Below are 16472 nucleotides of genomic sequence, written 5' to 3' on the forward strand. Positions count from 1 at the left end.
ATAATGGCGGGCTCCGTATAGTCAGATATTCAGTGCTACTGTTAGGAGACTGTTGCGATATCTGTATGCAGGCTCCGAGTGGATAATGGCGGCTCCGTCAGTCTAATCTTCAGAGCTTGTTCTCAGCAGTCGTTTCACTGCTGTCTTTGGCAGTTATTCACTGAGCTTGTTCTCAGCAGTCGTTTCACTATACTGTCCTCATACACGTTAGCACGGTGTGTAATCTGACATGTAGCTAAACCTTTGTCCTCTGAGAGAAAAGAGACTGTTCCGCTTTAAGGTTCTCTTTATTGCTCATAGACTGACAGGAAAGGTGAAACTACAGAATAAATAGTAATATTTTAGAACATAAATAACATGGTACATGGCATAAAACACTGAATAATCTGCTATACATTCAGTATATGAGATAATACAATGATAGTGAGCTATCAGATACAATAAACATAATAAACTGCAGTAAATGAACATAGATAGTGCTCTTACTGACTATGCTCAAAAACAGGCTGAATAACAGAAGATGTGGCAGGAAAACCAGTGAGAGTGTGCAGCTCCTGAGACATAAGATGGTGGCTGCTTGCTGTACCAGCACAAGACTAGCAAGAACCAGGAACTACCCACAATGTTATGGGACTCCCATAATGCATAGAGAAAAACAGGCAGGATGAAATACCTAAACTCATCAATAGATGGTGCTGTTACCACACAATGTAATGCAAATGAATTACAACACAGTAAATGCAATATCAATTGCTAAACAGACAGAAACAACTAGATCTTTACCTGGGGACAGAACACGCTTCATAGATTGTAAGCTCTTGTGAGCAGGGCCCTCACTTAAAGAAGAACTCCTGCAAAAATGTTTATTCTCTGACCTGCTAGAAAGGTACAAGATGTAATCTGTAGTGAATGTAATCATTTTACCAGTGTCTGTATTTGTGAGCTGTCCACTCCATTCTGCTTCTCATCCATGTCACCAACAATCAGACTTTCCAAATAACACAGCATCTTATGTGTGGACAGGAAGTCCGTTTCTCTATGTATTCCTATGGGAGCCTCAATATTAGTCTCATAGGAATGAATAGAGAATTCACAGGCTTCCTGTCCTGGGTCAATTGAAGATCAGAGAGTTAGTCACATGGCACAGCTAAAAATTAGAAAGGAGGGGATAGCTCACAAATACACAGATGAGAAGATTACACTCACTGCAGATTACATCATGTACCTTTCTAGCATGTCAGAGAATAAAATGTTTTGTGGGGGTTCTTTAAAGGGAACCTGTCACCTGGATTTTGGGTATAGAGCTGAGGACATGGGTTGCTAGATGGCCGCTAGCACATCCACAATATCCAGTGCCCATTGATACATATGCAAATGAACCTGAGATGAGTCAGAGCTTGAAAATATGACTCTTCTCTGGTCACACAAGTAAGATATGACTCTTTTATGTTAATTTGCATAAAAGGCGGGAAGTACAAAAATGCATAATTATTGAATTCGTCTGCAAATGAAATTAAAAGTGTAATTTATATGTTTAGGTTAAAACAATGAACATTTAGAAACGCTCAGTGAGGGTAGCATAGTAGAGGTGACAGGTTCCCTTTAATTGTTGGCTTGTTTGTATCTATGTGCTGTGTGACTGTACACATACCGTACTCGCTGATTGTAAAACGCTGTGGAACATGTTGGTGCTATATAAAAATTATTATTTTTACTTCAAATTGTTTTTTATTGTTTCATAGCAATATGAAAAATACATGGAAAGTTGGTAAAAGATTTGCATTAACAAGATCTTGTACATATCAGCATAGTTAAATAACAGCCAATACAGTAGGAAAACATATATTGAATGTATCATTATATCGCTTTATCAGGTAAAAACACAACATAACCTGAGGAAAAACATAATCAAAGGGTAGGTAGGGAGGGTTCTGGGAACTAGGGGGGGGGGGGAAGCAGAGGGAAAGAGGGTATAGGTAACGTTAGTCTTAGTATCACAGTCACTTTATCATCCAAGACTATTACTAGAAGACAACGCCATATTCTCTCTTGGGGGGGGTGCTATCTTAGTCATCAAACCCTCTAAATTTTTTCCATGGACTCCATATTTCCGAAAAACGTTGAGGTGTTCTGGCATCCCAATGGGCTAATTGTTCCAATCTATAAATTTGGTCACATTTCAAGTACCAATGTTGTAATGGTGGGGGTTCAGATTTCCTCCAATACACCGCCACAAGAATACGGGCAGCAGCCAATAGTGTTTTGCATAAGATGTGGGTCATTTTTGATTTTGTACCCGCTATTTCTCCCATTAAACTAAAAATACATAATTTGGGTGACGCCCTGACTGTTACTCTGCTTATATTGGATAAAATCCTACAAACCTCCTGCCAATAATTTTGTATTTTAGAACACGACCACCAGATATGGCTCTGGGAGCCTATAGCGAGGTCACATCTCCAACAAATAGGGCTGACTTCTGGAAACATAGTATGTAAACGTTTTGGTGTATAATACCAATGTGTAAGAACCTTGTAGCTATTTTCTTGTAGTTTTACACACCTAGAAACTTTTCCTGAGGCTGATAATACCTTTGGCAATTCCCATTTATCAAACTTTATATCTAGTTCCTCCTCCCATTTATCTATGAATCTACATCTATTTGTATTAGTGAAGGAATTAATTGAGGTATATAAAAATTATTATTAAATGAAGGTCTGCTTCTTTCTTATAAACAATCATGTAATCTCTTTTTATTCCTAGAAACGGGGACCTATATTAATGACACCAATCCAGCCGTCTTCCTCAAAAATGACAGCTCAACGATCACTGCGACTTTTGAAGGTTCTGTTTCTGTGGGAGTGTCGGCCCAGCTTGATGTGCTGACTGCTATTACCAATCTTCCTAATAACTTCTTAAACAATACTAAAGGACTTCTCGGTAAGTATTAGTCTTTTTAATCTAGGTAAGGTTAGTCAATTCAAATTGTAATTTTCTATTAATTTTATTTAATTCCTTCTCCATATAATTGAAAAACAATGCCAGAAAGATCTCATTTTGTTCAAGTCAGGGCTGTACTTCCAGCAGCCCATTTATGAAATGTAGAAAACCACAGAAATAAGATAATAATGCACTTAGTAAAGTAGATGCAAGCATTATATATGGACAAAGTCCTCACTCTGATATGATAATATCTGAGACACTTAGTCAATATATTTTGATCAAAACACATCTAAGCCCGCCTACCAAGCGCCAAGGTGATCTCAGGTCAGGCGGGTCATACGCTAAACCTACCTAAGCCATTGGGCTTCTATGTTCAGGAGCGCAGACGCCGCACATATGGTGTGCTGCTCCTAGTCACCTCCATGTGCATCAAGCAACCAATGGGAGGAGGAGTCAGCACACCTATATGTACCACCTAATCAAGGCGTGTATTCACACTTGAAGGTGCCACTCCCTCAAGCAAATACTACATAGACAAAAAATATATAAATGTATTAAATGTACCTCAATTAGTACTTTTGCCTTCATATGTCCTCGGCTCAGTATTTGATGCCCCACCTTCCATTAGTGCTTTTATAAAATTGATTGTCGTCATCTAGTCATTAATTGTAATGTAAATTTTAATAGGTACCTGGAACAATGACCAAAGCGACGATTTATTTTTTGATAATGGCACAACCATTCCGATCAACAGCTCAGAAGAACAGATATTCTACTATGGAATGGATTGTAAGTAACTCTCAATAACTAGGTCATTGGGCAGATCTCCATTCTAGGATCACCTAGTAATGTATTTTTTAGAAAAACAAAACAAAACAAGAAAAATTTTTGTTAGTGCTACACAAATGACTTTTGGAATACACTAGAATAAGGCTTAGTTCACATCAGCGTTCAGCCTTTCCGTTCTCCTGCTCCGTTATAGGAGCAGGAGAACGGAAAGGATGGATTCGGCACATAACTGAGCCGAATGGAGCCTACGGACCGTTAGGTTTCCGCTCAGAAGATGATTTTGAAGTGGAGACAAAAGTTGTGCGCGCAGGACTTTTGTTTCCGCTTCAAAAATCTTCCTCTGAGCGGAAACCTAACGGACCCCATTATAGTCTATGGGGTCCGTAGGCTCCGTTCGGCTCAGTTATGTGCCGAATCCGTCCTTTCCGTTCTCCTGCTCCTATAACGGAGCAGGAGAACGGAAAGGCTGAACGCTGATGTGAACTCAGCCTAAACATTGTATGCTGTCACATGGATCCAGTCTTTGTCATCCAGTATCTGATTACAACTTGTACTGGGGGATATTACAGATCTTTCTGCAGAATGATCAGTTTACAGAGTAAAATTTCTCCAACTGAATATCTTTTCACCAAACCATATTGTAAGATCATTATCTACACTAATGAAGTAAACACCCAAAAAATGAGGCAGCCCTTTAAGGATCTGCTGAAAAAGTTTGTGGTACTTTATTATGTAATATCTGAGTCATGTCTCAAGGCCTGTTTAACCTCTTACGGACATGTACGCCCTGTGTATTTCCGATCACCGCCGCACAGCGGGTGGTGATTGGAACAGGGTGCCTGCTGAAATCATTCAGCAGGCACCCTGTGACAATGCCGACGGGGGTCCTGTGACCCCTCCGTATTGGCGATCGCTGCAAACCGCAGGTCAATTCAGACCTGTGGTTTGCAGCATTTCCGGGTCATTCGGGTCTCCGGTGACTCGATGACCTGGAATCGGTGGTGTAATATACACCACTAATCACCCTCCGTAGATCCTGTGAGGTGGCGGTGACTCTCACGTTTTTTAAAATTTCGTTTTATATATTTTTTTCAGTTAGATTAGGGTGGGTTAGGGTAGGGTATACATAAAAACACACCGTCCCCCCATACACACACACAAAATAAAGTTTTACACACACACACACACACTCCTCTTTAGCTGGCCCGCTGGATGAGGAGGCATACACCCAGCTGCTCTTCGACTCCGAGAGCCCCAGTGAGGACGAGGATGACGCCACTTTCCTGTTGTCGTCCTCGTTCTCCTCATCATCTAGTGATGATGAAGAGCCCCCAAGGTGGTGGAGACGCCGCCAGGCGGAGCCAGGAGCCCCCCATGCCAGGGATCCTGTGGTCCACACTGGTATGAGCAGCCCTGGGGCTCATACTAATTTTCCAGCCCACCAGGCAAATCCACCTGAGCACCCTACCGGTGAACTTGCCTGGAGTACCCCAGAGGATTTTGAGCCCATGATTTCTGACTTTGTTGGCCAACCAGGAATCCAGATTCGCACAGTGGGCTTTACTGAATATGACTTTTTTTTTTTTTTTTTTTTCAGTGACCACTTTGTGAATCTGATGGTGGAGCAAACGAACTTGTTTGCCCAACAGTTTATTGCTCAACACCGGGGCTCCTTTTTGTCTAGGTCCGGTGGCTGGACTCAGTGCAGCCAAGATGAGGATGTTTTGGGGCCTCGTGCTGCACATGTGCCTAGTCAAAAAACACAGTGTCAGGCAGTACTGGAGTGGGGACGTCCTCTACCAGACCCCACTTTACTGTATGGCCATGACACGTTGCCGTTTTGAGGCAGATAATGCAGCATGTCCCCCCCAAATTTTTGGAGGCCTATGTACCTGGAAGGGAGGTCGCTGTTGACGAGTCTCTCATTGCTTTCAAGGGGAGACTAATTTCCCGCCAGTATGTTCCCTCTAAGCGGGCGAGGTATGGAGTGAAGCTGTACGAACTTTGTGAGAGTACCTCAGGGTACATTTACAAGTTTCGTGTGTAAGAGGGGCGAGATTCCCGTATTGAACCCCCAGAATGTCCCCCCACTTTGGGTGTTAGCTGGAAACTTGTGTGGGACCTTATGCACCCACTGCTAGATAAGGGTTACCACCTGTATGTGGATAACTTTTATACCAGTATCCCCTTGTTCCAGTCCCTCGCCGCCAGATCCACGTCTGCTTGTGGGACCGTGTGGAAAAATCGACGCGGCCTCCTTACCCACCCCCTCCAGGTACCTATCCCCAGGGGTGAGACCCGTGCCCTTACCAGTGGAAACCTGTTGCTGGTCAGATATAAGAACAAGAGGGATGTCCTTGAACTATCCACAATTCACGGTAACGGCATCACCCCTGTCCCTGTGCAAGGTACCGCAGCAAGGGTCCTCAAGCCCGATTGTATCGTCGACTACAATCGGTATATGGGAGGAGTTGATCTCTCTGATTAAGTCCTCAAGCAATATAACGCCATGCGCAAAACTCGGGCACTGGTACAAAAAAGCGGTCTACTTTGTACAGGTTGCCTGTACATCTCTTTTGTGCTGTCCCGGAGCCCTGGCAACACAGGGAAATTTCTGCAGTTCTATGAGGCAGTCCTCAAGGATCTGATCTTTTCTGACCGGGAAAGAGCAGGCCGGAGTACCTTAGGAACTGGAGGCGCCCGGATCGTCCCTGGCCAACACTTTCCAGGTGTGGTCCCCCATACTGGAAAGAAGGGATGGTCCCAAAAAAAGTGCAGAGTGTGTAACAGGAGGGGGATCCGGAAGGACACCACCACTCAGTGTGACACGTGTCCCAATCATCCGGGCCTCTGCATTAACAGTTGCTTCAAGGAGTACCACACTTACATGGAGTACTACATTTACAATCCCCTTCCCCCATTTTAATTTATTTGTCCACAGTCTTCCAAATTTTAAACCCCCAAATTCTCTCTCCAAAATCCCATTGGCGCTCCTTCTCTTCTGAGCCGTGTAGTTCGTCCGATTTTTCTCCTGGGGTAACACCAGCAATTTAGTGTAAAAAATACCTCATATGTGGATGTAGAGTGATCTACGGGTGAACTACTCGTCTCAGAAGAGAAGGAGCGCCATTAGGATTTTGGACAGAGAATTTTGCTGAAATGTTTTTTATTGGGCATGTCACATTTAGGAAGCCCCCATGGTGCCAGAACAGCAATAAACCCCCACATGGCTCACCATTTAGGAAACTAGACTCTTTGTTATGTACCTTGAGGGGTCTAGTTTCCTAAATGGTGTGCCATGTGGAGGTTTCTTGCTGTTCTGGCACCATGGGGGCTTCCTAAATGTGACATGCCCCCCAAAAAACATTTGCAAAATTCTCTGTCCAAAATCCCAATGGCGCTCCTTCTCTTCTGACCCGTGTAGTTCACCCGCAGATCACTCTACATCCACATATGAGGTATTTTCTGACTTGGGAGAAATTGGGCTACGAATTTTGTGGCGCTTTTTCTCCTTTTAACACTTGTAAAAATGAAATAAAAGGGGCTATAAGAACATGTTAGTGAAAAAAAGGAGATTTTTAATTTTCACCTCCACTTTGCAGCTATTCCTGTGAAACACATAAAGGGTTAACAAACTTTCTGAATGTCATTTTGAATACTTTGAGGGGTGTAGTTTTCATAATGGGGTCATTTATGGGGGATTTCTAACATAAAGACCCTCAAATTCACTTCAAAACTGAACTGGTCCCTGAAAAAAAATCAGATTTTTTAATTTTCATGAAAAATTAGAAAATTGCTGCTCAACTTTGAAGCCCTCTAACGTCTTCAAAAAGTAAAAACATGTCAACTTTATGATGCCAACATAAAGTAGACATATTGAATATGCGAACCAATATATATTTTATTTGGCATGTCCATTTTTCTTACAAGCAGAGAGTTTCAAAGTTAGGCTACTTTCACACTCGCGTTTGGTGCGGATCCGTCATGGATCTGCACAGACAGATCCGTTCAGATAATACAACCGTCTGCATCCGTTCAGAATGGATCCGTTTGTATTATCCTTAACATAGCCAAGATGGATCCGTCTTGAACACCATTGAAAGTCAATGGAGGACAGATCAGTTTTCTATTATGCCAGATTGTGTCATAGAAAACGGAGGACGGATCCGTTTGGAGGACGGAAAATGAAGGACGGATCCGTTTGGCTCAGAGGACGGATCCGTTTGGCTCAGTTTCGTAAGACGGACACCAAAACGCTGCAAGCAGCGTTTTGGTGTCCGCCTCCAAAATGGAATAGAGGCGGAACGGAGGCAAACTGATGCATTCTGAACGGATCCTTTTCCATTCAGAATGCATTAGGGCAAAACTGATCTGTTTTGGACCGCTTGTGAGAGCCCTGAACGGATCTCACAAACGGAAAGCCAAAACGCCAGTGTGAAAGTAGCCTTAGAAAAATACATTTTCCAATTTTTCATGAAATTTTGGAATTTTTCACAAAGAAATGAGGTAAGTATCGGCGAAAATTTACCACTAACATAAAGTAGAATATGTTATGAAAAAACAATCTCGGAATGAGTATGATAGGTAAAAGCATCGCAGAGTTGTTAATGCATAAAGTGACACTGGTCAGATTTGCAAAAAATGTCCTGGTCCTTAAGGGGTTAAAGGGTCGAACATTGACTTATAGGATAGGTGCTTTACATGTGGTGGCATTAGAGGCAGAGCTTGTTTGCATCCCTTTCTTCTCAGGATTCCAGAAGAACATGTATGTCCTATAAGGCTGGGTTCACACAGGTGAGATTTCCGCGCGGGTGCAATGCGTGAGGTGAACGCATTGCACCCGCACTGAATCCGGACCCATTCACTTCTATGGGGCTGTGCACGCAATGCAGGCCCCATAGAAGTGAATGGGGCTGCGTGAAAATCGCAAGCATCCGCAAGCAAGTGGTCCAATAACATGGTTATTAAATAAATTAACTCTACTCCTCCTCTTGATCGCGTAGTTGCCGATCTCTTCTTACTTCTTTAATCATGAGCTGCCGGCTAAAGGACCTGTGGTGACGTCACATCACATGGTCCAATCACATGGTCCATCACCGTGGTGATGGACCATGTGATTTGACCATGTGATGAGCTGTGATGAGCTCAGTGACGTCACCACAGGTCCTTTGACAGGTCCTGAAGAAAGAACAGGAGACCGGCAGCTACGCGATCAATTGGAGGAGGTGAGTTAATTTTATTTTTTAACCCTCAATTGACCTTGTACTAAGCATTCTGTATAAAAGAATGCTATTATTTTCCCTTATAACCATGTTATAAGGGAAAATAATTACATCTACACAACATCGAACCCAAACCTGAACTTCAGTGAAGAAGTATGGGTCTGGGTACCACATTCAGTTTTTTATCACGCGCGTGCAAAGCGCATTGCACCCACGCGATAAAAACTGAACAACATAACGCAATCGCAGTCAAAACTGACTGCAATTGGGTACCTACTCGCACGGGTTTGTCGCAATGCACCCGGGACGCATCCTGAGCCAAAAATGTGACGCCCGTGTGAACCCAGCCTAAGTCTCCTCACGCCGATTAAGGCACTCATTCCCCAAGGAGAGATAGTACCCCCAAATCTTTATTCCCCCATGTGACATTCCAGCCCTACTCCACGAGGCAGTTTGTCAGGCAACATTAGCACACAGCAGTGGAAGTATATATATATATATATATATATATATATACATATATATGTCAAGCATTCATATAATCAAGTAATTTTTTGTGGAAAAAACATCATATTATACAATGTACATTCTACAGTGTACATTAAGCACTAGCATACATTCTAGTCTAATGCAAGAAAGTGACACTTTAGGGGAGATGTATTAAAACTGGTGTAAAGGAAAACTGGCTTCATGGGTGTAGGAACCCCCATTAATCTGGGGGGGACAGCATTTTTGCTCGCCGGGTATATTCTTATTCAGTAAACTGTGGGTTGTTTATATCGTTAAATTTTAAGTGTGTGTGTGTGTGTGAAGATACAAGCGGCACTTCTGCTCTCAGTGATGCGGTACGTGTGTCCCGGAGAAGATCCACAGATAGTTGTATAGTAAGGACCAGCACTCGCTCTAATAGTAATTTCAAGTAGATTTAATGGTCACAGACAGGTGGTAAGTGACGCCTTTCGGCTACTGTGAGCCTTTGTCAAACATAATGGATACAAGTTGCAAACAATTTAAATAGCCCCCGATGGAGCCGGAAATGACATCAGGTTACCATGACAACGTTGTAAACAGAGGCCACAACAATGCAGAGATAATGATTAAACAAGTGGATGAACAGATAACTATCATTGCTTAACAGGGCATCATGCTTTGCAGTGCTACATTCTATTGATCATCATAATATTATTATAGTATAATGTTCCATACTGGATGCTAGAAACTGTAGCAAACTTATACAGAAGAAAAAAGGAAAAAAAGAACATAATTAATTCTCAGTGCACCATGCTTTACAGTGCCACATTTTGCTAAACCTTATATAATGATGTAAAATACTGAATGCAGCGGTGCTACAATTTTGCGTGGTAAACTTACGCCCTGATCAAGCACTAAATGACATGGATTGGAGTCAAGTTCTCTGTGGAAGAAAGAAAGAGGGAACATGTTGAGAGGGTCACTGCACACTGTAGCTTACAGAAAACTATTTAAATCATAATCACGATTTAATCCCTTTGGTTCTAGGGTTTGGAAGCGATGAATCCAAAAGGCTTCTCTCTTTTTGAGCATTTTACACCTGTCTCCTCCTCTCCAGGGCAGTGACACGTGCTCTATAATCTGGAAGCGTAGCTGGGAAATGGCATGTCGGTGTTCCTCAAAATGATATGGGATGGGGTGTAGTAGATTTTTCTTTCTAATGGTAGATTTATGTTTACAGAAACGGTCTTTCATCCTCATGGAGGTCTCACCGACATACACAAGTCCACAGGGACACTTCAAGAGATAGACCACGAAATTACTATTACAGGTAAAGAAGCCATTTATTTTAAATTTTTCCCCTGTGTATGGGTGGATGAAGTGTTCTCCTTTAATGGCACTAGAGCAGTGTATACATTGAAGGCATGGGTACGTCCCATTCTTGGGTGTTGAGAGCGTGGCCTGGCGCAGGGTATGTCTGTCGCTACCTACATCAGCCCTGACTAGGATGTCTCGAATATTTTTACACCTTTTGTAGCATATCATAGGGGGAAAAAGGTGTAAAAATATCCGAGACATCCTAGTCAGGGCTGATGTAGGTAGCGACAGACATACTCTACGCCAGGCCACGCTCTCAACACCCAAGAATGGGACGTACCCATGCCTTCAATGTATACACTGCTCTAGTGCCATTAAAGGAGAACACTTCATCCACCCATACACAGGGGAAAAATTTAAAATAAATGGCTTCTTTACCTGTAATAGTAATTTCGTGGTCTATCTCTTGAAGTGTCCCTGTGGACTTGTGTATGTCGGTGAGACCTCCATGAGGATGAAAGACCGTTTCTGTAAACATAAATCTACCATTAGAAAGAAAAATCTACTACTCCCCATCCCATATCATTTTGAGGAACACCGACATGCCATTTCCCAGCTACGCTTCCAGATTATAGAACACGTATCACTACCAAGGAGAGGAGGAGACAGGTGTAAAATGCTCAAAAAGAGAGAAGCCTTCTGGATTCATCGCCTCCAAACCATAGAACCAAAGGGATTAAATCGTGATTATGATTTAAATAGTTTTCTGTAAGCTACAGTGTGCAGTGACCCTCTCAACATGTTCCCTCTTTCTTTCATCCACAGAGAACTTGACTCCAATCCATGTCATTTAGTGCTTGATCAGGGCGTAAGTTTACCACGCAAAATTGTAGCACCGCTGCATTCAGTATTTTACATCATTATATAAGGTTTAGCAAAATGTGGCACTGTAAAGCATGGTGCACTGAGAATTAATTATGTTCTTTTTTTCCTTTTTTCTTCTGTATAAGTTTGCTACAGTTTCTAGCATCCAGTATGGAACATTATACTATAATAATATTATGATGATCAATAGAATGTAGCACTGCAAAGCATGGTGCCCTGTTAAGCAATGATAGTTATCTGTTCATCCACTTGTTTAATCATTATCTCTGCATTGTTGTGTCCTCTGTTTACAACGTTGTCATGGTAACCTGATGTCATTTCCGGCTCCATGGGGGCTATTTAAATTGTTTGCAACTTGTATCCATTATGTTTGACAAAGGCTCACAGTAGCCGAAAGGCGTCACTTACCACCTGTATGTGACCATTAAATCTACTTGAAATTACTATTAGAGCGAGTGCTGGTCCTTACTATACAACTGTTATGTACTGCTGACATCAGCCCATCACTAATGTCAGTCAGCTACATAACGTAACGTTTCTTCTGATGATTGACAGATTCTGAAACCTGTTTAAAGGGTTTCTACCACCAGAAATACTGTTATGTAGCTGACTGATATAGCGATGCGCTAATGTCAGCACTACATAACAGTATGTTTCTAACATTAGTCCCTGCAGACATTTTTGCTAAAAAAGCACTTTTATTATATGCTAATGAGCCTCTAGGTGCTATGTGGGTGTAAAATCAGCACCTAGAGGCTCCGTCCACTCACCCATTATGCCGACCAGGTCCAGTGTTCTGCCCGCCCCCCTCTCCTCTTGATTGATGGCACGGTCCGCTGCATCGCTGCCGAAATCCCGCACCTGCGCGAGTTCACTTCTGTCTTCGGCGCAGTGAGTGAATGATGCGATCCTGGTGCCGGATTCCTCACTGCGCCTGCGCGACTACGTCACAGTGAGGAAGCCGGCATCAGGAGAGCGGCCTTCACTCACTGCGCCGAAGACAGAAGTGAACGGCGCAGGCGCGGGATTTTGTCAACGCTGCGGCGGACCGTGCCATCGATCAAGAGGAGCTGGGCGGGCAGAACAGAGGACCTGGGCGGGATAAAGCGTGAGTAGACGGAGCCTCTAGGTGCTGATTTTACGCCCACATAGCACCTAGAGGCTCATTAGCATATAATAAAAGTGCTTTTTTAGCAAAAACGGCTGCAGGGACAAATGTTAGAAACACACTGTTATGTAGTGCTGACATTAGCGCATCGCTATATCAGTCAGCTACATAACGGTATTTCTGGTGGTAGAAACCCTTTAAACACAGTTACATTTACACACTTCAAATGTTTTATATACCTTTTTAGAAGTGTCTAGGACAGGTGTCAGGACTGTCTTGATCACTATGAAACGACCTTGAGCGCACTCCCGGACATATATCAGCTCCCCCTAGCAAGGATTGTGGGAGCTGGATGTAGTGTGCAGCAGCATCTGTACTCAGGGGTGGTACAAGGCTGCCGCATGTTAGTTCATATGGAGAGTCTGTCTGAGGAGTGCAATCTAATCATTGCTTGTTATAGTTTCCTAGGTGAACTATTAAAAAGTATTTAAAAAAAAGAAGTTTTTAAAAATATGAAAAAATGATAAAAATTCAAATAATCCTCCTTTCCTCAAAATGAAAATAAAAATACATAAACAATAAAAAAACTCCCATACTATTAAAATCTATATATATAAAGAAGAACGTATAGATGTATGTATATATGTGTATATTCCGAGTTCACTCAAAAACGCAACCATCGATTTTAACGAAACTTGGTATACACATCCCTTGCTACCTGGAAAGAAATCTTGTGGGGGTCACAGCTCTCTAGGGCGTACTATTCCTGATATATTCCCAAAATACCTCCATTAGCCAATACAAGCCTAAAAGTCTTTGTCTTCATATCCCAACTGCCATACACACAGTTTTACTCCGGGTTTCGATAACAACCCAGCCATTTTTCTTCACTGCTGTAGGTCAGCTTTAAAGGGGCAGGGCGCTATTGATGACACTGTTGAGGGAGCGGAGTGCTGTGGAGGTCACAGTTCAGGGGGCAGATAGGGTGGCAATTCAGGCCACCCTCAAAAGACGGACTTAAAATCTCCGCCCCCAGGCCCCACTGAGCCATTCCTTTAGATCCGGTTAGGCCATGCCCCCTCCCACTCTGCAGCCAATGGGGATTGAACAAATTAAGGTAAAAAAATCAACTTCTGTCAGCTGCAGGGGTGGGAGGGAGGGTGACTTTCTCCCTGCAGCTCACGCTCACACAGCACAGTGCAGCTTCAAAAGAACATCCCTGTGTCCATTCAGGTCCTGCGCCAGACGAAGGACAGAGAGTCTGAAAGCTGGACTGTCCTGCAAAAACTGGACCTCTGGCCACCCTAGGGACAGGCTGCTGTGGATGTCACAGTTAAGGGGATTGTCCGCTATGAAGGTCAGTGTTAAGGGGCAGATTGCTGTAGAGACCACTGTTAAGGAGACGGGGTTTTGTGGAAATCACTGTTAAGGAAATGGGGTACTGTGGAGGTTACTAATAAAGAGGTGGCCGCTGTGCAGGTCACTGTTAAAGGGGCAGGCGCGGTGGAGGTCACAGTTAAGGGGTCGGTCCGCTATGGAAGTCAGTGTTAAGGGGCGGGGTGCTATAGAGGTCACTGTTAAGGGGACGGGGTGTTGTGGAGGTAACATTTTAAGGGAACAGAGCTCTGTTAAGGGGGCAGGTTATTTTGAAAATCACTGTTAATGAGACGGGGTACTGTGGAGAGCACTAATAAACGGGCGGCCGCTGTGTAGGTCACTGTTAAAGGGGAGGGCGCTGTGGATGTTACTGTTAAGGGGGCAGGCTGCTGTGGAGGTCACTGTTGAAGCAGCGGGGTACTGTAGATTTCACTGTTCTTGTGGATACTGTTGATATCTTTTAACAACACACACAAACATTAAATTAAATAGATGAAATATAACGGTGCGAAGCCGGGTCCTTCTGCTATTATAAATATACAACTATTTATCCCATATGACAAACAGCGAGATGTAAGAAAAATCAAAATGCCCGATTCACCATTTTTGGTCGCTTTACCTCCCTCTAAAAATTGTCAAAAAGTCATACACACCCCATGTGTATCAATGAAAAGTACAGATCATTCTACAAAAAATGAGCCCTCACACTTCTCCATACACATAAAAATTTAAAAGTTATGGAGTCAGAATATGGCAATGCAAAGAAAACATTCTAGGCAAACCCTATGACCTTGTGCAGATCTCAATGTGAAAAGTAGTACAGAAGATAAGCTTTGACAAACACCTATTGTGAATTGTGGGTTAAGTGTTATCTATATATAGGTGATATTTGTCATTGTAAACCTGTGTTGATAATGAGACAACTGCCGAAAAGTGATCTGTACAGACCAAGAAGTGGTGACAATTTTTTTTTTAATTTAGTGACATGAAAAATGAAAGATAACCATTAATGTTGACATTAGGTCATTTTCTGATGAAACATTCCCTTTAACGTTGTATCTTGAGATATACATGTTCTATGTGTTTCCGATGCAGGGAAAGCCAAAGAGCCAAGTCTATTTAGCAAGACACAAGTGACTGCAAGAAGCACATTCATACCACTTTTCTTCAGTGACCTGAAAAGTCAATTTCCACAAGAATATGAAAATTATCAGAAGCTTTGTGGTAATAACACCGAATGCATATATGATGCCTTAAGCACCAATAACACAGAGCTGGCCATAGCGACACGGGATGCGTCAGTACAACTGGAAGAAAACAACAGTACTTTAAGTAAGTATCTTTACCTAAACTATCCAGCAATGCTGTTCTCATACATCACTGGTCATGACAACAAATCAGTGGGGATTCAGAGGATTCGGTATATTTATTTGTCTATATGTATTGTTTATTCACATCTGTTATTTAGATACCTATCAAAAGGAAATTAGAAAAATGAATTATGCTACAATATGTTAACATTGCTTCTATGCTGTATAATTATAGTTTCATGAGATTGCTACTAGTGTTGATCGAGCACCAAAGTGCTCGGGTGCTCGAGTAGAACACCTCGGGATGCTCGGGTGCTCTACCAAGCACCCGAGCACAATGAAGGTCAATGAGAGAACCCAAGCATTAAACCAGGCACCCCCTGCTCTGAAGAGGGGAGGGTGTCTGGTTCACATGAAAAGGTCAGAAATTGATGGAAACATCACTGAAATGGTTCAGGAACCGCATGGGGAGGATATCTGGATGCATCTTGGACCCCCAGGTCGCTGCTGGGAACGAAGTAGTATGCCAATTATACAGACTGACACTAATACGCATAAAATCGAAGATTAAATCGATTTTAGAGTTAAAATTGTTAGGAAATATTCTTTCCTGTATATTTACTTGTATATAAAGTGCAAGTGCAAGGAAGAGGCACTCTGATACAACCTGTATATCACATAGAGGAGGGCCTCATTCACATTGTGGTACAATTGTTCAGGAAGTGTGACTCCTACACTCATAAAGCCTATGCACTAAGTGAAAGGGTTGCCAAAAATTACAAGGAACCGGTACTACAATACACCCTTTATTACACATAAAGGAGGGCATCTGACACACCATTGAAAAATTATGATTGATAGCCTGCTAGTGACCCTCAAAAACATTTGGAGCAAGGACCTACTGGTGACCCTCTAAAACATTAGGGGCGAGGATCTGCTGCTGATCTGACCATCCAAAACATTAGGGGTGAGGGTCTGCTGCTGAGCTGACCATCTAAAACATTAGGGGTGAGGGCCTGCTGCTGAGCTGACTCTCTAAAACATTAGGGG

At 42.7% G+C, this 16472-nt stretch overlaps 1 protein-coding gene across 1 annotated transcript in view; it reads left to right on the forward strand.

Annotated features, from left to right (window-relative positions):
• The window catches only part of LOC120999139, a 260278-nt gene that overhangs the window by 110643 nt on the left and 133163 nt on the right, over positions 1 to 16472 (forward strand). Inside the window, exons 46-48 of the mRNA XM_040430012.1 lie at positions 2764 to 2940; positions 3631 to 3732; positions 15208 to 15444. Of these exons, the coding sequence (XP_040285946.1) occupies positions 2764 to 2940; positions 3631 to 3732; positions 15208 to 15444 (516 nt within the window). The remainder of the gene's footprint in view (positions 1 to 2763; positions 2941 to 3630; positions 3733 to 15207; positions 15445 to 16472) is intronic.

The sequence above is a fragment of the Bufo bufo genome, chromosome 4, assembly GCF_905171765.1.
Source record: "Bufo bufo chromosome 4, aBufBuf1.1, whole genome shotgun sequence".
Classification (NCBI taxonomy): domain Eukaryota; kingdom Metazoa; phylum Chordata; class Amphibia; order Anura; family Bufonidae; genus Bufo; species Bufo bufo.